A 23727-nucleotide genomic window follows, 5' to 3' on the forward strand; every position below is an offset into this window, starting at 1 on the left:
GAGCTCCCTCTTGGTGTCAGTCGGCCTACTGTTGGTGGAGCCTCAGACACACAACAGAAGGAGCCGGGACTTTACAGGAACCACCGTTTTGTTTTGTTTTTTTGTGGCTGTTATTAATGCAGCAAGTTGACAAGTTGATGCTTTTCTTTGAACTTTTGCTTTTGGGAAAATCGTCTCTGAATTTCCCATAAACATGGAGATATTCTGTTTGCCACCACAACTTTAATGCTTTTATTTCTTCATCTTTGTAAAACAAATCAGGAAACAAATGCTGTGTTGATCAAATTGAACTGTTGGTTACGTAAAATGTTTTTAGGATAAAAATTAAAAGAGACAAAGTATAAAGTGGAACGAAACTTTTAATGCTGCGTTTTTGTCTTCTCCAGGGCCGCTGCGTTAATTTCAACCGTGTGCCGCATCAGGTGAGCAGAACTACTGTGTGACGGCGACGGAGCTCATGGCTGCGGACCAGACAACAAATTCAGGGTTATTTTGGTTTTGCCAACGTTTCTTGCAGCTGAAACCACTACACGTTTCCCCAGCCGTCTCTTTTTACACCGAGCTTCCTCTCTCGTTCTCACGCGTAGATCTCTGCACCATACCGGCTGAAACATGTAATGTTTAAATGTTATTTTTAACCTCTAACTTATTTACTGCCTGATTCTGAATCTCTTTTTTTGTTTTTAAAAAGAGAAAAAAATATACTTAGCGCCTCAGAACTCAGCTCTCAGTCTGTGTTAGCTTTTCATGTGCACCAAAGGCTTAACATATTCTGACCATATTGTGCCTTCTGAAAAAAAAGCCTGGTTTCATGGACACAGACGGAAACTATCTATAAAAAAAAGAAAGAAAGGGGCTGTTTGCCTTTGGCGTGGAAGTCGGAATAATCCCAGCGGGGCCTCCGAAGTGCAGTAGTCCGTTTTCCTTTTGGCAATGTCTCATCTCGACTCTTCTCCAACTTCAGCGGCGCTGGATGCCCGGCGGCTGCCCTCTGACTGGCTTATCCTGTCATTTTATCACTGAGAAGTGCACACGCATGACAAATTGTAGACAGGACGCCCCAAGGTGTTGGAAGGCACCAAGACTTTGCCCTTTAGTTTTTTTGTTGTTGTTCGTACAGATACCTTCCTTTCATTATGCGCTCGGGACAAGGAAATTAATAGAGCGTTATCGGACCGCAGGACAGCCTTCTGAGCGGGACGCGTCTCCAGCTACGTTTGAGGGATTGATGCCTTCCAGACCTTGACATGGCGCTTGGTGTTTTCGGTTCAGTCTGCTCTCTGCTCAGTAAGGCGTAGCACATCACGGCCGATAAACAGGCCTATCAGTTAGGACTTAAGCTACAGATGCAGCTGCACTCCCTTCGCCTGCGTCACAACTCGCCTGTTCCCCCAGCGCCGGAATATCAAAGTTTAATTAAAATAATTAAAGGCAACAGCAAGCAGCAGCCTGTGAAGACTTGGCTGTCTCTGTTTTTTATGCCTTTTTGACTTTGAATGACCTATAACTGTGCAACAAAAAAGGAGGACACGGCGCCGCGGCGACGGTCCGCCATGTCCAAAACGCAAACCCAAAGCAACGGATGCGACGGACGGATAAGTATTGTTCATTTCCAGAAATGATGCCCCCCTTCCCACCCTGATATCCCCCCCGAAAAATCTGGGGTTATATATTTATATTTATTGTAGACTTCTCAAGCGCGCTGTCATGACGCCAATCCTAAATGATGTTAGTGTGAGCGGAAACACTGTGGGGGAGGAAAGGGGGCAGCTGAAGAAAAAGGCTCGAATGATCCAGTCACTTCGGATACCGTACTTCAGACGCAGAATGGATATTCGAGTCGAAACCTGACAAAGCGTGCCGGCTTTGACGGGAAGCGGTATAGACAATGACCAGTGGCTGGGTCAGTGGGATGTCTCCGTGCAAGCAGGGAAGCTTATCAAATGACACTAAAAATAAGTTCAACAACCATCAAGTTTGAGGGGGAAATGGGTCTCACATTCGGGAGTACGCGAGACGGGGCGTCGGGCGGCCAACCCGCTTTAATTATTCCTTTGTTTGGGCGCCGTCCTGATTGGACGGACATGAATAATCCCAGGTCCAATCCTTGGGGTGCGCTGGTTTTCTGTCCTGATTTAAACGCTTTTAGCTCCTTGCATAATTTTGCAGGTTGACATTTAGTTGAGCGTCTGACTCTTTCTGAAATTTGAACACGTAGGCGGCGTCTGCTTTATGTTGCCACTAAGAGCGCAGGAATGCTGTTAACCTGGACTAATGAGGTATTTACATGGCAGTCACAACACGTCGCCCTCTGAGTGCAGTATTACACATCCTGGTTACACCTAGTGCTGTTCAGAGAAAATTAAAAACAATAGAAATTAGTTTTTTTTTAAATTGATAGCGATGATAAAATCAATTATTTTTGTAATTTTTTTACCTGTATTTGTTTGAAATGCTGTACATCTGGTTTTTAATCAACATTTGCAATGTTTCTTGAATTCACATTGAATTGCATGTTTTTTTTTTTACAGTTTTACACACAACCAGCTCAATAACTAATCAATTTAAGATCATTCTGTCTGTAAAAATGAAGCTTTTTGTATTTTCAGCACCTTAAAATTCAGACTTGATGTGTGAGCTGCAGACTGAAACACCAAAAAGCATGTTTCTCTTTATTTCTTTTAAATGTTTTATTATTGTATTTAAAGCTTATTTCTGTTTTACACTGTTTTTTATTATTAAAATCTGTTGTGTCAAATACACAAACAGCAAAAAGCAAACGGAGAGTTGAGTTTTTTTCTGTGGCTTTTATTAACACGTGTGTGCTGGTAGGGGTGGACACGCTGAAGGCTATCTTTAATTGGGCCCTTACAGATTTATAGGGCCCGACAGTGAACGTGATTATACTGTGTGTGCGTGTGTGTGTGTGTGTGTGTGTGTGTGTGTGTGTGTGTGTGTGTGTGTGTGTGTGTGTGCGTGTGCGTGTGTGTGTGTGTGTGGAGGGGTGGACAGTGTGTACCCTCTCCCCGGTGAAGTCAGCTACCCGAGGCACCAAACACAAAATGAATCTGAATCCCTCTGAGGTTTCCATCGCCCTAAAAACGAGTTTTTAGTGAAATATTTGTGCTGGTCCAAAGTGTGACAACACGCGACCTCAGGTGTGTGTCTACCTTACACACACCTGCATACTGAACACTCTGCAGCCCAGCATTCATATCCCACCACTTACCAAAAAACTGGGTTTTCAGGTCAGAGAACTGGAATGAAATCATGTTGAGTTGCTCCAAAACACGAGTCTTAAAAATTACTGAAAACATTGGAATTTGTGTTTTGTATTTTTAAGGTTTTATTTGTTTTGAATCCTGTGATTAAAACTAAAAACCCATAACTTGTTTAATTTTTAAATCAAACCTTTGTAGCTGTAATTTTTTTTTAAAAACTCACACAAACAACATTTCAACCTGGAAACTTGTAAAATATTGAAGCTTTTGCATTGAGGATCTATGATCTCAAACATGACAATATTTAAAAAACATTCTTTGTCAATCAAAGCAAAATACAGTCAAGTTCTGGTTTTACAAATTGTTTTTGGCAGAAAACTGTTGATGCTTTTTCATACACAAAATACATAATACACACAATTTAAAATGTCTAGAAATATTTAATATTTAAACTCATGTAAATTTGTCATAATTAAAACAAATATGGCTCACAAAACAAACTACATGATTAAAAACTGAAATAACAGCAACGTCTCCACTGGTTAACGCTCTGCTCAATGTTTTAATTCAACAAGTAGAAGAAAAATTACAATAATGACAATATGTAGAGATACTTGGCAGAAAAAATAAAATAATATTTTCGACATTAAGCGATCGGCTTGGACCATTTCAGCCAGTAAAGAACAAAATGAGAACGCTACATCAATATTTTTTTATTAAAATCAGAAATACGTGTAAATAATTTATCTGTTTTGTGTCATTTTCTTCTTTGTATTTATCAGTTTCACACGCCGCCATCACATTAAGAGGAATTCAACGCCAACAAGTCTAACAAAAGCAGAAATAAATACGTTTGCATGCTTGTCAAATAAAAGCAGCTCTGATTCTTCCTTCTGAAATTGTTTCACTTCCAAAGGCAGACAATTAATCGTATTAATCCCTCACAAAGAAAAAGCAGGACGATGAATTTCATGTGTCGTTCTGGGAAAATAAGCAGTTGGAGAACGAAGCCTCTGTGGAGTTGTGAAGAAAATCTGCCTTGATTATTTTCTGAGAAACAGTTTTTTGTTTTTGTTTGTTTGGAGCACAATGATCCAACAACTGTCAGGCTCCACAATTTGGTCCAGTTTGTAATCTTGTCAGCCTTTATTTTAATGACTTTAATCAAACATTTTGGCAAGTTTTAGTTACAGATTACAGAGGAGGAGGTGGTTTGTCCGAGATCAGTTATTCTGACGTGCTGATAAATAAATCTGTAAATGATCCATCTGCAGTTAAAACGATTTCAATCTTTTTTATTCTGACAGTTTGATTTCAGAGTTTACTTCCTGCTTGTAACTGACTACTTCACCTAAACCACAAATTTCCTGTTTAAATCTCAGCTTTGTTCAATTTCACCTGATTCGCTTTGATCAGCCCTGAGCTCGGATCAGGAGGGAAGAAAATATTCAGTGGAAAACTTTCGTTTTTATGCTTCCAAGTATGAACTGAAGCGAAGTGTGTGATTCAGATGAAGCAGCTATTAATGGATGTGTAGGATCTGCTGTTTGTTTGTTTTAAAGATTTATTGTAACATACATTCAAAAAAATGAAATTCAAACGAGGGAATTTAAAAGTGATAAGTTAAATGAACAACAAAAACCACCCACTATGTTAGAAATTGCATAAACAGTTTCACAAATCTGGATAAGAGTTTGTAAACTGACTGTTGGTGTCTCATTAAATGTAACTAATTTGTTTTTGGCTGAATAAATAGTAAAATAAACAGATATCAAACTGCTATGTTTTCAGATCTGCTGCGTCACTTTTATATTCTTGTTATTAATCAGATATAATTCAAGACAAATTTACATTTATCAGCACTTTAATGTTCTTTAATGTGTTGTTTACACATAAAACCTTCATTAAGCTAAAGAGAATGTATCAGTTTAAGCCCCACCTGTAAAAGAACAATAAATTACAAACTTATTGTTTTTGTGTTCAAACCACTTATTAAAACCTCTCCACACCGAATCAATGCACCACTGGCAAATAACTGGATCTGTTTTATCACTGAGATAAGATATTGACTTCTACCTTTTGCTCTTCATGTTGTTAATGATAAATTCACTGTAACAAAAACAAACAGATCATCCTGGAGAACGAAGCAGAAACATTTCTGCTGCTCCGACTGTCCCAACGAGTTCAGTGTCCAGTTGACCTGCACAAAACATTTCCAGGTTTTATGGTTAAAAAACTTCTGTTATACATTTTTAAATGCTGTGAATGGGATGCCAGAGAAAGTGCCGGAGGATCCTGACTTTTCTTCAGCTGGTTAGAGCATAGAGTGAAAACATGTTGCCCCTCACCCACCTGTTGCTGCACACTGGTAATTAAAAAGAAATACTAGTTGCATTGGCAGATTATTTCACTTCTTACCTGGGTAAAATGTATTTTTAAAAGTGAATTTATCTGGCAGGGTGACTAGTACTTTCCATCAGTATTGGCTTAAATCAAGCTGAAAAACAACTTATAGTTAGTTTAGTGTTATTTCAAGTGAACTAATATATTTACACTAAAAAATAGAAAAAGATACTTTGTAAGATTTTATGTTTTTGCAGTGTGTATTTGAGATATGTGTATATGTGTTTAGATGTTTGCTTAACTCTATCAAAATATTAAATACTATTTCATTATTAATATAAGGATATTTGTTATTGTCAAGAGACACAATAACTGTTCAGTTTCACTTATCTGTCCATTAAACAGCGATATAAAAACAATACAAGTCCAAAAAATGAGCAATAAACAGAAAAACATCAAAAGTTTTCCAGAACTGCAGAGAAGCTCAGTTTATCCCCCCAAAATGCTCACCGCACACTTTCACTGTTTTCTAATTTCAACAAATAAGTTGCTTGTTTGTTTAATTGCCTTACAGCAGAGCCTGTTCATATACCATGCTGCCACTCAAGATTATACGTCAGGCAATATGTAAATTCGCTCCGTACAAAGAGACACATCGCCATGCAAGAACAAACAGAATAGTTTGGAGATGAAAAAGACATCTGAGAAAAGAATAAAGGAGTCGACTTACCCCAAAGATGTTATGTGTTGAAAGAAGCTTAGGTGCTGCAAATATTTTCTCTTTTTTTCCCCTGCAAAGTTTTCTTAGTGGAAAATTCACAAATATGATACAAAAGACGTACATGGCTGAAAAAAAAAAAAATCAGGCAAAGTTGGAAACTTCACCCCCCCTGAAAGTGAGTGGATCTGACTTTTGAAAGGGAAAATATTCAGAATTTAATCTGGAGAGGGGTGGAACGAAAATCTAATTTGGAATAAAGAATCACATGACCACAACACAACCAGAAAGTCTTTACTTTCTTCTATTTTTACGACAAGGAAAACCACAAAGCAAACTCCTAAATCCCCCCTGAGCTGCGCCACAAGGTTCTGTTTTCACAAGTTGATGGCGGCTGCTTAGCCGCCATTAAATTTCAACCTCCACTTCCCCTGATAAAGTTTCTGTGGCAGGCAGGGAATGGGCTTATGCAGCTGTTTCCCCTCCCAAAGCTTCGTCTGGCTTCCCAGGTTATCCCAATTTGCACAGTTGTCTGTGAGATTTGGGAAACCGTGGGATCAAATGGCCGACCGCTGTGCGAGCCGCCCAGACCCCGTCAGACGCAGAGGGCAGACAGGCCGCCCCGAGAACAGCTTGTTAAGAGTTGACACTCGATTTTATGCATTGTATTTCTGAGAGCATTACAAGTAAATCCCCTCTCAGGCGATACGGAGGGGCTGCTGTAGGGCGACGGCTGTGGAAATGCAGGTGGGGGGATTAGGAGAGCTCCACGGTTCGGGATTTCAGGGCTTTATCTTGATGCTCTTTCCCGCCAGCTTCCTGTGAATTTTAAAGCCCAATATACTGTATGTGCTGATAAAGATTTAGGACCTCTGTAAGATGATTAGGCTGTCAATTTGTGACGGTTTGCAGATATTTCTAGACAACAGTAAGACGGAGGAAACCAATACGTGTCAATTCATAAAGCCCAGATTAGCCAGAAAAAAACACTTGCTCTCAACATGAATGGTGTTTTACTTCTGCTTATTCTTTTGCTTCTTTTTAGTGTGAAAAAATAAAAAAAACATTGAATCAGCTATTAAGGATATTGGTGAGTTTTTAGGTTTGAATCCTGGCGGTCTGGTCTGGTTCTCACTACACTACAAAAACACAAAATCCTACCAGTTTTTAGTGCAACGAGTGAAACAAGACAAAACTGTCTTACGATCAACTCAACAAGATACAGGAGATTGTTTTAAGTTAATAATTCCTTCATGATTTAAAAAAAATACTAATTTCACTGTTGGATTATTATTATTATAAAAAATCTCTAAATGTTGATTTTAAAAAAAAGTATTAGTTCTATTGGCAGATCATTTCACTTATAAAAAGACATTTTTTCACATCATAAGTGAAATAATCTGTCAATACTTTATCAATATTAAGGAATTATCAACAAAGATTCCTATAACTTGCTGAAGTTACTTATAAGTTAGTTTTGTTTTATTTCAGACGTACTAAGATATTTTCACAAGAAACTAGACCAAAATACTTGGTAAGATTTTGGGTTTTTTCAGTGCGTTTTTGGAGGTTTCCCTGTTTTGCGTTTGTTTTTATGTCAATAACAGAAATATAGTTTCTAGTGCATTTTACCTGCATGAAATAAGCCAGACTCATTGTGAAAATAACAGATGGGTAACACATGCACAGCGTTTCCTCTCCCACCTACAGCTACACATGAATAAACCCCTCTTCTTTTAAAGCAGACTGCATTTGCACCTGAATCTGAGTTCAGTGACGCTGCTGCTAGATATGAAATAATGATGGCGCAACATGTGTGCTGAAGCTCCGCGGGGCGATGCGTGGAGTCAGACGGCTGGGCGAGCTCACCTGTCGGGCCGGAGGGGTCGTCAGGCCGTCTGGAGCCTGCTAATGATCAACCCAAAACATAATGGCTGTCATCTGTTAGCATGGGCCGACGCGGGCGGTCCGCGGCCCGGCTGATGGACAACCCTTCGAGCCAATGGCGGCGGGCTGTGGGGGTCTGGGCTGACCCAGTGGGGGCGGAGGAGCGGCTGTGGACCCGGGTCGAGTCACCTTGCCAGCAGCGGTCTTTAATGAAGCCAGAAAGGAACATTGGCTGGAGGTGTTTGTGTGTAATCATGTCACATTTCCAAAGAGGCCGGAGCAGAGGAGGCAGCAGATCGCCTCTGACTTCTCCAGCAGATGTTTGGAAATGGTGCTAATGTAGTGGATCATGTCTGTGGGTGAACAAGCTGTGAGGAATTCTGATGCTAATAAGAACTGAGTTAACTCTGGTGAAAAGGGGCTTCAGATTTCTATGGTAACAGAAATGTGCAGTCAAAATACGTTCACCACGCATGATGAAGGAGTGTGGTTTTATTTCTGTTATACTGAAACTACTGTGCTGTGTTTAGCTGTGACCTGTTATGCTTTGTTGAACAGGTTAGGATAGGATTGGTATCGGGTATACAAATATGTTCATTACACTTTTTTGTAAAACATCGTTCTTAGATAATAAGATTTTAATCTTCTCAGCTCTAACTATTTTTAGATCCTTTCAGAATGAGCCGTTTTAGGGTGTCTTGACACTTTAAATCCAGATAAACTGCTGCTGGACACGTCCCCCAACTCAGCATTTACACTCCAACGTAGAAATGGCTGCGCAATTACACAGCTGTACATATTTGAAAAGCATAAGTGAAGCCTCCTGCACAACCAATGAGAATGCAGCAGAATGACTTAAATGGTAAGTCAACAATAAAACTCTTGTCGTTTCCAGCAGCCATTGGACAGCGGTAAAACCAGCTGATCAAATGTGCTGGAGTTCCACTTGGGTTGCTAGGTGACAAGGTTTTTACAGCGCTTCAGTTTATTTTAATGAAAGGAGTGGAAAAAAATCTACGTTTCTATAGATTAATGACAGTTCAGTTGCAGTTCTGTCATAAAAATTATATTTTTGTGACTCTGTGTTTTTATGATGGAAAGCGCTTTGATCTGCCTTATTGTGCTATTCAGATAAACTTGATTAATTTAACATATGTAGTTGCACTGAAAAATACTTTCCCTGGCATCTCAAAWCACATTATAGGAACATCCATCCATCCATCCATTTTCCTGCACCCTTGTCCCTCAGTGGGGTCAGGAGGTGCTGGTGCCTCTCCAGCTAACGTTTCGGGCGAGAGGCAGGGTCACCCTGAGCAGGTTGCCAGTCTGTCGCAGGGCAACACAGAGACACACAGGACAAACAACCATGCACACACACACTCACACACACCTAGGGGCAATTTGGAGAGGCCAATTAACCTGACAGTCATGTTTTTGGACTGTGGGAGGAAACCGGAGTACCTGGAGAAAACCCACCATGCACAGGGAGAACATGCAAACTCCATGCAGAAAGACCGGGGCTGGGAATCGAACCCAGAACCTTCTTGCTGCAAGGCAACAGCTCTACCAACTGCTCCACTGTGCAGCCCATTATAGGAACATGAAAAACCCAAACAGGAAAAATTGAGTTGATACAGATACAAGTTATTTACTTTGAAATTTAGCCCCTAACACACTGCCCCATGCAGCAGCCATTAACTTTTATAACTTTTAGCAAATGTTTTCAGGAACTGCTGATGATTCTTATTTTATATCAAACAAAAGAGCTTAAATCAGACTGAAGACTGAGAAGTCGATGTTGCCAGATTTTTTCCACAGCCAAGCTTTGGTTGATTTGTTGGAAAGTCCAATGATCCCCGAGGTTTAATTCATCAACAGGCATCACATCCCACTTTAAAAGGGATCGATGTTTCTGGGAATCCATGGTCACTTCAACAGTCACTACATGCTGCTGCATAAAACAGCAGCAGGTGGCATTTCTGGTCACATGCCTGGTGCTGAACTCAACAGACATGCGATTGGTCTGTACGCCCAAATGGTTTTAGTTTGCTTTTAATAGACCATTAGAGCTGTTTTAGTGGACAGTTTGTGGGTGTCTTACAGTCTTTGATTATTTGGTGCACATCCTACAGCAGGTATCAAGCTCCTTTTCATTTTGGGTCATATGAAGATCATTAATGCTCTTAAAGCACAGGTTGTGCCAGAATCCGTTGATAAAACCCATTTAAAAACTGTTAAAAAATTAATAAATAGCTGTGTCTGCATTCAATAAGTTTAAAATTAAATACTACTGAACATATTTTGAAACTTATTAATGACTTTTGGGTTTTGGGATTTTTGATTTAGTTTTTTTTTTTTGCAGTCAAAATCATTCATTTGTGGAGTTAATTTAGACATATTTGTAAGAAATGTTGCTATATTTACCCATACGTATGACCGAAAGTGTGATTTTTTGTTACTATCCATATAATTACAGACTAAAGCTTTACATCAAGTAAGATCAAGGCAGCAGTGCAGTAGAAATCAGAAATACTGCCACCTGCAGTTGGGAGTTAGCAGTGACTTAAACTATTGGCTAATGTCCATTTTTGCAAGAAATTTGCAATAAACTCAAAAAAGTGCAGAAATCTGTTTATTTTGTGTGAATTTCGGCAGACGACACATCTGTTATCTTGAAGGTATTTATTTATGTTAATATTTGTGAAAGTCTTCTTGTACTGCCTTCTAAAGGACACCAGCATAATATATCAGTCTTGTTCTGATTTGTCCCACCATTGTTTCCTCAACTTTTTTCAAAGTCAAAGTCCAATGGAAGAAACTCACTTCATCCATTTGTATCAACAGTCAAATCAACAGTTTCTTCTTTTAGTTGGTCCAAAAATGTGTTTGACCTGCAGAAAGTCTATTTGAATTTGATTTCACCCTTTTTGGTTGTCAATAACAATTTTCCCAAGCAGTTCAACAATAATACCTTCTTTATTTTGAGTTTAGTGTCTTTCTATCACTATCTTTATATTGTTAGGTGTTAAAAAGCACTTCCACAACTGAAGTGGAGCTAATCTTTGTCTTTCTTTTCCAAATATGCAGTTATAAATTACAATTTTTAAGAACAAAACAAAACACAAAACTAAAGCTCAGCATCACAGTTTAAAAAATAAAAACAAGAGTGAGAAGAAACCAATGAAAATGTGGGTGTTTACATATTTTATCATTTTATAGTACAAATCTAAAAGTTAATAAGTGCTTGAGACAAGATGGTGGACAACTGTCCTTCAGTATAGTCCAAGAAGGGTTTCCATATGCAGCCGATCAGCCTCAGAGTGGATGAGGCATGTGGGATCTATTCCAAAATAAGATTTATCCACCCTAAAACAGAATAAGTCGCCTACTGAAGGTTGAAATCCTACTGAAGTCCACAGAAGGTTAGAATATTACACAACTTGTTTTTGTTTTTAATGTTTACTTGAGATCAGTGTTCATTTTTGTGAATCCAGCCAGACATTCTTACACTCTAAAAATGTCTGAACCTGGAGTTTGTTGCGGTTTCTCCTTTACATACTTAGTGAATTTCAGATTTCTGTCCTCTCTGTCTTTCCTTCTTCTTGAACTGTCCTCTCCCTTATGTCGGCCTCATAATCTCCTCCGGACGGCGGCTCTGCACCGATGTTTACAACCTGAGCTGCTGTGCTCACTGGGCCGAATAAACACAGCCCTCCCACAAGCCTGGTGCCACTTCTCTCCATGGCTGGCATCGTTTAACATTATGATATTTTCCCGGTGTTTGCCCACGGATGATGAGGCTCTCATTGCTATGCATGTGCCAGATGAATCATAAACCTATACCATATGCCGTTGCAATTTGCTGATGGGCCCAAGCTGTTTTGGTGGATATAAAATCCAGGGATTATGGAGGCTTGATCCTCTGTGAATGAGGGGAGACACGGATGGGGAGCTGGAGAGAGTGGAGGAGGGAAAGGTGCTAAGGGACACGCCTTCTTCCCGCTCTCCCATTGGTCCACAGGTCAGTGACAGTAGGAAAGGTGAAGGGCAGGGCTAACGCGTGACGCCTCCCAAAGCGTCTAATCTACCAAAGGGCTGTGAGGTATTAGCTCAACCTGGTGGCTGCTGAACACAAACAATTTCCCGTGGACACAGGCAACAACATGTTTGTCACCTTTTCCCCAGAGTCATATGGCGCCAATTGAAGTATCTGTCAAAAACAAAGGGACAAAAGCCTTCGGGGAATTACTGCTGTTGTTTTCCCTCAGAAATGGAGAGTATTACACAGAGCCAATCAGCTTCTCTGTTAGTGCTAAAAGCAAAGCTTGTTTGCTAACAAAAGGTGAGGAGGATGATCATTTTTGATTGTTAACTAAAAGCGAGAATTAAAAGCTCAGATTGCATTAGCCTAAATGTGCTCAGCTTTATGTCTCTGTCATCGCAGAACAAATGAAATTTTCCTTAAAAGCTTAAAGCTGAAGGTAATGAAGCACATTTGCAGTAATTATAGTAAATATACATAATTTTCAAAGTCAAACACACATTTGTTGACCAGTGTACTGTCATAATTTCATCAAAAAACAAGACCAATAGGCTTTATGGGGGCCTTATGGGAACCAAAGCCTGATCTTTATGTTGTGAACACTTTTGTTTAAGGTTAGGCATAAAGTTTAAAAGTAAGGCGTACATTGAGTTGTAGTCAGGATTAGGAATACATCACATCTTTTAAATAATCATGGTTTAGTAAATTGACCTACTTCATAACACTCATTTTCAAACATTTATAAGAATCAAACAGTTAAAACCAGATGTTTATATACAGAGTATAAAGAGATACAGAATATTTTCTTACTGTCTGACATTAAATCTGATTAAACCACTCATGTTTTAGGATGTAGTGGTTTTCAGTTTTGGTCCTCAGGATCCTTTGTCCATATTTTAGAAACACCTGAAACATGGATGATTTAAGATTGAAGTCCTCTGACAGTACCTGAAATGATGTTTAAAATTTGATTTATTTATGTATTTACTAATTTGTTTATTTTATTCAAAAATATAAAATGTTTATTTGTGTCTCTGAACTATTTGGTGACATTTTTAAATAATAGGTCAAACTTCTCAAAATCACACGGTAACGTAATCTACCGTAACACCTGTAGAAGCTAGAAGTCGACCTTGTTCAAACCGGATTGGCTGACAAAGTCACGTGACTTGATTTGTGACGTCCACCAATGTGCGCGAAACGTAAAGTTCCGCGTTGCGTTGTTTTGCTAGCTAGCTCTTCCAAGAAGTTAAACAGAACAATCACGGATTTTCATGACAGTATCGGTAAACAATGACAAGTGGACAACCGACCCTCCGTCTTTTAACCGACAGTCACTTCTACCTTCTCTGTTTGATTGCATTTTTCGAGAAACATTTTAACTTTAAAACTCAGAGCTGGTTTTCTGCTTGGTGCAGCTCAGATCAGTAGCAGCGGATGCGACTCCTGTTGACAATAAAGCAGGACTGCAACTCACCAGTTTCACATTCTGCCCTCTACGACATTTTGGGGTTAAATATGGTCCATAAAGCCCCGACGTTTGATGCACTCCAAGACCGTGGTGACTTATATTCACAAGAAGTGGGCAGCAATAGTGAGTTTGGCACGTTATGTTTGTCTTATTAATGTTATATGAGCTGAAATTTTAATGGATGTTTACATCAGAAATAGTTTTGCTGGAGTTGGTTTAATGGAAATATTCAAATGTGCAGCAACATGTATTAAAAAGATGCTAGAAATGCATCTTTTGGATGAATAAGCCTCCTCAGGACGGAGTGTATTGGTAACAGTCGGGCCGAACCATTTTAAATATATTCCCGCCAACCGTAGTAGACTGTAAAATAACTAAAAAAAAAATATTTGTATGTATCCCTTTAAAAAAATCACAAATTAATGACATATATACAAGCCAGCTGACACAAGGAAATTTTGGAAAAGCAATTTAACAACAACAAAACTTCCCAAGTCTGACAACAGTACAATGGGTATTAGGACCACTGTAGATGGAAATAATTTTTTTTTTTGCCAGAAATCTGATATTTTGAGATTAATCTCAGAAAAACAGAGAAATTTAGGGAGCTCCAAAAGTTGAAAATTTACTAAAACATACTCAGAAACCAAATTTTTTCTAGAAATATTCTGAAATTAATCTCAAAATTAGAGTTTTTTTCTAGTAAATTTTCGACGTGTCAAGCTCAGAAATGTACTTTTTTAGGAGAGGGGGTTTACTTTGGTTTTTTAGTTTATTTCACTTAATGTAGTTTTCTAGATTTCTAGCAGAGTTCATATTTATAACCTCACATGTTTGAGACCAAATCAGCAACTTTCTGTTTCTGCATTAAGTTGGACGAAGTTCTGACCCAGCTGCTCGTTGTTATTTTGGACACATTTACTGTAATAGACTATGATTACAGAGGGACGCATTGAGAAGCTAAAAAGGCTGTAAATTGTTTACTTGTTACAGTACATTGAAAGATTTAGTTTAAAAAGTCTGCCATAGTGATTATCCTCATTATCATTTGTAAAAAGGTTTAAAAAACTGTTATTCTGCATTTTTGCTGAGAAAGTCAATTGACAAAATGGGATGCTGGGAATTTAAAGATTAAAAAACAAACTGTAAACAATCGGCTTACATTATTTTTCAGCTTTTGAATAATACTATTTGGCTCGTGGAGGAAGATTTATTGTCCCTCTGCTGACAGAGGGCGGAGGTTCAACAGCAGCATCTGAGTATTTTTAATGGATAAAAATTCTCGAGTCCAACTTTGTGTTTTACTCGACCGCACTTCGAGAGGTCACCTGAACTTAAACCTGTGATACTTTTAAAGGTTTAATATATCTTCTCTTAAGTAATTGCACAGCAGACCGAGGAACACCAGTGGAGAAAGACCTCGCCGAGCGCCATAACTCAAACTAACAGCATGTAGAAGCGATTAGCTCGTACTTTTTAATTGAGTGGGTTCAGAGAAGCTCTACCTTGCAAGTTTTATGAGTCGGAGGGTCTCTTAAAGGCTCGGCCGCCGTAATTTGATAATCATTTTCATTTGGTAGAATGCTGGCGATCAATCTGATGGATGAATCCATCAGTCCTCGTAACGCACTCGTATAGGCTGCAGAGTTTGAGTGCAAGTCGTGAATTGTCTCTTTATGAAACACATTCCAAGTAAAAGTTGATGAGTGAGCTATCGCAGCAGGGAAATACGGCCGCACTTGATATTAATTAATATAAGACCTCATTGAGAGAGTTCCTTGGTTTGCGACAATAAATGTCCCACATTTGCATGAAAATGGACTCCAAAATTTAAATGGCAAAACTGAAGTGCCGCTCTATGTGGTGCGGTTTGGCAGGAAGTTTTGAAATAATTTATTCATGAGGCTGGCAGGATGTTGGGTTTTGACCATCTGAGGTATCGGCGGAAAAGTTGCTTTCTTTCAGTCTAACTCTTGCTTTTCACTTTGAAAATTAGATGCATTCCAGTCCTTAGTTATAATCCATATAGACAAATTTAATTTGACAGTCCATGTTCAACCGCAAAGCAGGCGAATATCACCAAATATGTCAGAATGTTGATCCCAGCTTGATCAGGTAGAGACATCCAGAATAATCCGTCATCTCTAACCCCCCTAAACCAGATCTTCCTCCTTTTGTTTTCAATTGTTCAACACTTTCTGACCATACAAATAACTGAGATTAACCCTCATGATTATCCTGTTTTTCATTAAACTCCACAAATCAGTCGGATTTCAGCTAAGTGGTGTTAATGCAATATGGTGAAACAAGCAAATAATGGATTTCTATAGAATTTTTGTGGCTTCACTCAGGTCAGTAGCAATTAACATAATCTGGGTTTATGCATTTTTGGTTCAGTTTGGTTCATCATTTTAAGATAAGGTTATGGTGAAATAGCATTTTCCTTTATTTTTTTTAAAGCGACTAAAATGTGAAACTAATTGAGACAAAAGCTTTTTTCCCTCACCGTTTCCCAGCTTGCCTTCATACACCTGGTGTAAGTAGTTGGTTTATTATTCTAAGATCAGTGGAGTGGAATATTCAGTGTTATGACCAGGACATTACTCTTTCTTTGGTTACCATCTTGATTTATTAATACTTTTTAATATAAGCATCAACAGAAAATCTAGGAATCAAGTACTTGCAGTGCCCTTAAGTGGCCAATAAATGGGAAGTAAGCCTTCAGTTACAGCATCAAGGATCCTGAGGTGAGTGAAACGTCTGTGTAGCATCAGATTAAGTTCTTTTATAGACTGTGTCATGTGTTTGCTAGTCGGTATTGTACCAGGTTTAAAGAGTAGGTATGCAATGCGCATTATTTATTATAGCATCATGTTTTCCATCGTTGTTAAAGCAACCAGAAGGCCATTTCCCATCAATAGATACATGTATTCAACTTAAAGGTTAGGTTGTTTTCTAAATCTTTCAGTGTGAGTTCATCCTGTTGGAACAAAGGCACGTTTATTTTAAGGCTTTGAACACATTTCTATGAGGGATGCCAAAGCGTATGCAGGCTGATGCCGTCACTCGGATACGTTTCTGGAAATCAGCAGCAGCGTTAAAGAGCAACAGATACAACCTGAGAGAGAGCTTATCCTCTGATTGCTCCAGTTCATCCTCATTGACGTCTCTTAAATCCTCTTCGGACTATTGGTTCGGACAGCCTCGATCGTCTCATCCTCCTTAACGGATGAATGAGTGATGCTGAGATGAAGTGAGAGTGGCCCCTGGGGGCCTGCGTGGCTCTGCGGTAAAGAAATTCATCTTTAGCTCTGGATTCCTCTGACGTTTTCTCACCTGAGGAGACCCGCAGGCACGCGTTGACCTCCGCCCTGCACCTCCTCGCGCTTAGCAACCAAACCTTCATCCTTCCCGTCTCTGCAGGAAATGAATACAGTCACTGATACCAAGGCTTCACTCCAGCCCTGGATTCAGTCCGACACCAGCAGCATCACCGTGTCCCGTCTTCTTATTGAAGGAACAATAAAGTCAGATTGACAGCATCCTAACAGCAGCAGACGTCAAATTATATATATATATATAATTTTTTATCCCACTGTGAAACAACTTTGTAGCCTTGAATCTGGGTTATTTTACCTTCCATAACTGTTTTTGTTTTGATGTAGCAAAACTCTTTTGGGAACCAAGATTCAACTTGTGGCATGGAAAGTTTAATCCTATTTTTATAGATGGGCTGATCAGGTTTCTGCTGGTCGGTATTGATTTCTGGTTTTCTGTAAGGTCTGGCAACTTTCTGTTGTTTTGCATAACCACTACAACACATTTCATCACATTCCTTAAATGATGGCCAAGACATTTTTTGCCAAGAGATTTATTTATTCATTCATTTGTTTTGCCAAAATCACTTTTGGCAAAAATTACTTGGGTCATTATTTTAGGAATGTTACTGTCAATTTTTTAACTTTTTTTTAACAAATACTGACCAGGAGAGGGAAATATGGTTACATTTTGGATTTATTAAAGATCTTAAGGGTGAATCAACAATTTTTATCCTAAGTATAGGAAGCAATTAATATTTAGATCAAAATGTGTTCAGTTGCTATCAAGAAAATTACACTTTAGCTACAGAAAATGAGGGAAAAGTACAGAATTATTAGTTACTAATCAACATAAAATAGATTTTTAAAAGCTACACTCAGATAAAAATAAAGATATACATGCAAATTTTTGCTTTTGAAACTTATTCAGTTGCTAAGAGGGAGAATTGTGTTTGAGAAAGTGAATATTCAGAATAATATCTAAACTAACTAAAACGTGGCTTTTTTTAAAGTTCTTAAAACTATCAAGTTCAGGAGAGGAAAAATAAAATTAAGCTGTTTCAGAAATATCTTTGATAGTAATTTTATGTCTGTTTAATTTACAAAGCAGCTTCACAAACACGATTCTTCACCAAACCAAGACCCAAAAACTGAGACGCGCACCGAAACGTCAGTTAGGTTTACCGACACGCCCTCGTTTAAATGCTTCACTAGCATGCAGTTCATACATGGATATGATATAAAGCAATGAAAGCTGATTTATTGAATTCTCCACAAACTGACCCAGAGGGGATTTTAAAGTGGGGAATCCTTGGAGGAGCCTAAGTCTCGATCGCATTACGAAGCCGTCTGTCTCATCAGAGCGGGCGTCCAGCGCACATCGGAGGCGTCTCTTGGGGAATTATCTGCGACGGCTTTGTGCCATAAGAACACATATGTGTTTTCATTCGAAGTGTCTGTCCTTTATAATCCTCCATATTTCATTTCTCTGGAAATAATACTGTAATCTCTAATAGCAGGACTTGAGTTGTGCAGTTAAAAGTCGAGGCTCAGTTGCTCTCAACTCACCCTTGTTTTCATGACGGACAGACAAAAGGCCAGTTGGGAATTTGTTGGGATATTCCACAGATTAACTCCAGTGTTCCTCTTGCATCAAGCATTGAAAGACCTTTAAGGCCAGGGCAGCTATTACTACTAATACCACAATGCTTAGAAAACATAAATGAAATGTCTTCTGACACTTAAATAAGATTAGAAAATGTGGAGCATGTTTGTTTATATGAAAACAAACTTGTGGCTGCCGTTGTTTAGCCACATCTAATGTGACCTCAGTGACTTTATCGTGTGCAGCAGCTGGGATAGAAATACTGAAATCCCCTTGGGTAGAATTACCAGTAGATCCGCTTCATTGCAGTAGACTTGTAACAGTTAGTTTATGAGAAAGCATCTTTATGTAAACGCCACATTACTGTTGCAGCTGATTAAGATGAAAGGATCACAACACAATTTTATTTATTTTTTTAGGACGGAGTATAATTTGAATATTAGATCAGAAAAAGGCATGTATTTATTTCTACATGTGTACATGCAAGTCGGTCAATTTGCTGCTGCTACACATTAATTTAAATGATATAACGGATATTTCTATTTTATTCTATGGCCCTGTTGTAAACATTCCCCAACCAGCTCTAAAATAAAATCAGTAACTAAATTAGCTTTGCAAAGTTGGTGCTAACAAGCTACTGCTAGCTAAAGCTAGCTTTATTTTAGCTTTCCCCTTGAGGCCAACTGTAGCCTATTTCCTGAGATGGTTTACAACATTATCATTAAGCATAACTATTAGTACGATTCAGATTCATTATTTAAAAAGCTTCATTATACAGAAGGGCTTTTGTTTTGAAAGAGCAGATTAAGCAGTTTAATTAAAATGATTTGGTAGGTGAGTCTGCTGTGTGAAATCCATAGGTAGTGCAAAAAACATTCAGGAGTAGATTTAACGCTCTGACCTGCATGTAATCCTCTGACTTTATCTGCGGTGGTCGTGTTTTTGACTGGTTACCGGCAACAAACCTTCATGATGAACAAAACAATCAAAATGTATGTTTATGCCTCTTAAGACCAGTAAGGTTTTTATTGTTTTACTCCAAACAAATTTCATAAAAACACAAAAACAACCAGAGTCCAGCTTGTTTTTGAGATTATCGCCCCGTGTTCTGGCGCACTAATCTTCATACCTGCCGATTTATAGCAGAAGATCAACGTATTCTAATGTACGACGGCAGAGTTCATGTTAAAGGAACAATCGATGTGATCATGAACAATGGCATCAAAAACAAGAACCAAAATGGTTAATAATGGAACCACATAAAATCTGTTATTATTCTCAAATCCATTTTATATTTTTCTGAATTCCACTTTTAATGGCCTAACCATTTTTTTTAAACCCAAAAAGTGTGTAATTATGGATTGAGTGAAAAATAAATCAACACATTCACTGACTGTTTCCCAATTTTCTCTTTGTAGTAAAGCACTGCGGTTCAACAGTATATGTGCCATCAATTTCTATGCAAAACAAAGGATCCCAAGTATTTCACGTTTAATGCTTTAAAACTCTGCGACAGACTGGCGACCTGTCCAGGGTGACCCCGCCTCTCGCCCGGTACGCTAGCTGGAGAGGCACCAGCAACCCTCCCGACCCCACTGTGGGACAAGGGTGTAAGAAAATGGATGGATGCTTTAAAACAGTCACAACATAGTGATCTGGAAAACAAAATTCCTTTTAAAAGCTACACATTGCAGTTTGAAAGAAATCTGTTCCACTGACTCATAAAAAACACCAGCTCTAAGCTTTGAGTGAGTTTTTTTAGAGGATGTTGGTATTGATGGAGTCAAAACTAAGCCAACGCCTCACTAATTAGGTAAAGACGAGCACAGGGGGCTGCAGCGCCAACATATTTTAGAAACTAGATTTTTTTCCCTACTTGCATCTCTTGGAAGTCTTATTTGCAGATCCTTGGAAATCAAGTAACCTTGATCCTGGGAGAGAGTAGAGAGTGAGATTAGTGACGGGAGTCTTTGATCCAGGACCCAACTTTGCCAATGAAGGGCAAAGGTGGTGATAAACAAGTAGCCAACTAACGGAGAGTTCAGCTCTATTGTGATTCTGTTTCAGCCAATACTCCCTGCCAAATTTATTGTAAAATAAAGCAGCAAAAGTCATTTAAATGGTGTCTTTACCAGAAGGCAAACATTTACAGGACTTTATGTATCTCTGAGTTAAATTTTACTTACACAACAGCTGGTGTTGTGTAAGTTAAAAAAAAAAAGTAGTGAATACACTGCATGTATAATCTATGAACTAAGTAGTTAAAAAGGACACAAGGTGCTTCAGTCAAGTCTGTAAAGTTCCTGGTAGATGACTCCTGTCTCATGTCGTCAAGACTGTGCACATTAATTACGCAGCTCACTATGAGGCTCTTTAACACAGCCGCATTAACGCAGCATGTCATTAATAAGAGAAGGAGAGTGACATGTGAAGGTCTCACATTGAGACTAATTGAAAAGGCATCAATCATCTGCAGCCATTTCACTTGGCGTAGATGCGTAGATGAGGTCGCGCTTTGAGCAGGATCCAGACAACTTAATCTAGACAGATTAACAGAATGCGCTGTGCTCATCATGTCTTTTCTACAAACTGGTTTGTTTTCTAAAACTTGGTCCCGTTTTAGAGAACAACTGATCCACAACAATAGCGCAAATCTACTCCACTCAGGTTTGTCACTTTACTTGGATGGGTGAGGAAAATGGAGTTAAGTTAAGCATCAGTTTCAATGAATGCTGGAAGGTGTTATGTGCTTCGGGCACATTATTATTTTTAACTATTTCTTTTCCTTGTTTTCTTACAGACTTTAGTTGAATGACCTTTTGTTAATCTATTTTGGAGTTTGGATAATTCCTTTTAGGTCTTTTAATTACGTTAATTTGTGGTGCTGTTGGCTTTCGGCATGTTGAGGAGTCCCGCCATCTTCCCGCCTGAGCTCCGCCTGAGCTCCGCCTTTCCGCCCGCTTCCGCTCGCTGCACCACCACCGGCGCGGTGCGCGCTCGTCCAGTCGCTGTGGGCCGCAGCTGCGGTATTTCTGTTAGCCTTTGTTTGCTTTTCTGTGATTTTGGCCTGGTGGGACCGGCTGTCCTGTTTTCGATCTTTCTTTTCATTACATTCTTTTTTTGATTTAGTCCGGTACCAGTAGGGGCTTCGACGGCCCTGTATCGGGTCGGCCCCCTGCTGTACCGTTTTGTTCTGTTTGATCGGCTCACCAGGTCCAACTTTCTGTTAATACTTTTGGGGTTTTGTTTTTCTTTACTCTTTGGGACACGGGATCTGAGGGCCTTTAACTCCATTCTCTTCACAGGAAATCAGAAGAATCTGAACTAAGAAAATCAACGTGAAGAGAATAAGAATAAAATATTTTGTTAAACCCTCATCTGTTTGTCTCGTGTCCTCAAGCATGTTGTGCCCTTGGTGGACGTAACAGAAGGCAAAAAGTTAAAATAAGGTTTAGCTTTAAGAACTAAAAGAAAATTGATGTAATACTATAATCACATGCAAAATATTCAAAGACAAATTTATGACCAATTACAGCAAATCCAACAAGTTTAGATACTGCAGGCGAGTTTCTAAGAAGCAGAAAATTACAGCGAATGTGAGGAAGAGTAAAAAATACAACATAAATTCAGATACAAGAAGTAAGATCTAGGAAGAGTTGATCCACAAGGGGTCAGATATTTGGTTATTTAGTTTTAGTTACTTCATTCGTTTACAATTTAAAGTGAAAATGTCACCTGTTTTGAATAAAAACTAGTCTGAAGGAAAAAAAAATCAAATCGTAAATTAATATATTAAAACAAAACTATAATTCTGTGCTATTTTTATTTTAAAAAAGTAAATTGGTTCTTATTCACCACAGCTAAAACTTTCAATCATCTTTATCCCAAAAGGAAATATAAAGTGCTGGTAGTTGAGATTACATGCTAAGTCCTGTGGTATTTAAAAAAAGAAAGAAATATATAAAATATATAAATATATAACCATGGTTGTTTTTAATTGTAGCAACCTGATACCTGTTAGTGTCAAAGGATTCCAGCAAATGTGCTTTTAAGTCTTGACTTCTATGAATTCCTGTATCCTGAGAACAAGAACAAGGCGACAGTGGAGAGGAATGACAAACATTAACCTTGGAGAAAATGTTTGGAGCTTTTTCTTCAGGAAGGCAACAGCTCCGAAACCAAGAACTAAAGCTCTACAGCTCTAAAGCTCACCACTTAGAGCTAACTTTTCTTTTTATCTTTTATTGGATTTTTTAGCCTCTTGCCCCACAGCACCGTCCCTCTGTGGCTGCAGCTCAGCAGATGCTGGGAATAGGAAATGAGCACAACTTAGCCGTCACATATGCTGCACAATCAAGAGAGAGTTTTGCAGTGATTTATTCATAGCGGTGAATAATGTAAACACGCTTTTTTTAGCGGGTGGGGTCTGTTTGGGGTGTGTGCGTTTCAGTTCAGCTTATGACGAACTGATGTTAGCGTCACAAGGAATATCAGTCATGTTAAGTATAGATGTTTGCACAGATGGAGGCAACACTCACTCCGTTCAGCTGCAGAGGTCTTGTGTTCTTAATGCGCTTTCCAACTTCTGGAACGGGACTCGAGTCAGTTCTGATCCAATCACAGTCGGGTTTAATTATACTCCAAAGACAAACCTCTTTCTTCAAACACAGAGGAACCAAGAACATGTGATACCAGCAGGAAATATTACATTTGTGCTTTAGTAGCATTAAATAGAAAAAAAATGCATATGCTCTGTTACTGTCAGATTGCTGAACTGTTCACAGAATGTTCTCCAAACTGAACAAGTTCACGTTGCTGTGGGGACGGGAGAAATGCTCAACTCCTAAATGTATGTCATTCAAATGAGGCAGGCGATCTTAAAATCTGCTAAAATAAAATATCTTTAAAATATATTGTTTTTACCCTACAAAGGAATTCAGACTAAGTATATGAAAAATAAGTTCCTATTACTTTTATTATTGCAATGGCTTTTAAGTACGGCAGTCACCTGTGGCATGTCAGGTGACTAACTGTTGGGTTCTGCAGGGGAGTGTTTTCTCTACTTTCTCAGGGTGGCAGGCTGATGGGATCCAGCTGGTGCTCATCATCTCCAATCAGCAAG

The 23727-nt window shown here is 38.8% G+C and overlaps 1 protein-coding gene across 1 annotated transcript in view; it reads left to right on the forward strand.

The window, feature by feature from the left end:
- The window catches only part of antxr2a (ANTXR cell adhesion molecule 2a), an 81839-nt gene extending 81001 nt beyond the window's left edge, over positions 1–838 (forward strand). Inside the window, exon 17 of the mRNA XM_008417763.2 lies at positions 387–838. Within this exon, the coding sequence (XP_008415985.1) occupies positions 387–443 (57 nt within the window). The 3' untranslated portion in view covers positions 444–838. The remainder of the gene's footprint in view (positions 1–386) is intronic.
- Positions 839–23727: the final 22889 nt, after the last annotated feature.

Source organism: Poecilia reticulata, linkage group LG9 (genome assembly GCF_000633615.1).
Source record: "Poecilia reticulata strain Guanapo linkage group LG9, Guppy_female_1.0+MT, whole genome shotgun sequence".
Taxonomy (NCBI): Eukaryota; Metazoa; Chordata; class Actinopteri; order Cyprinodontiformes; family Poeciliidae; genus Poecilia; species Poecilia reticulata.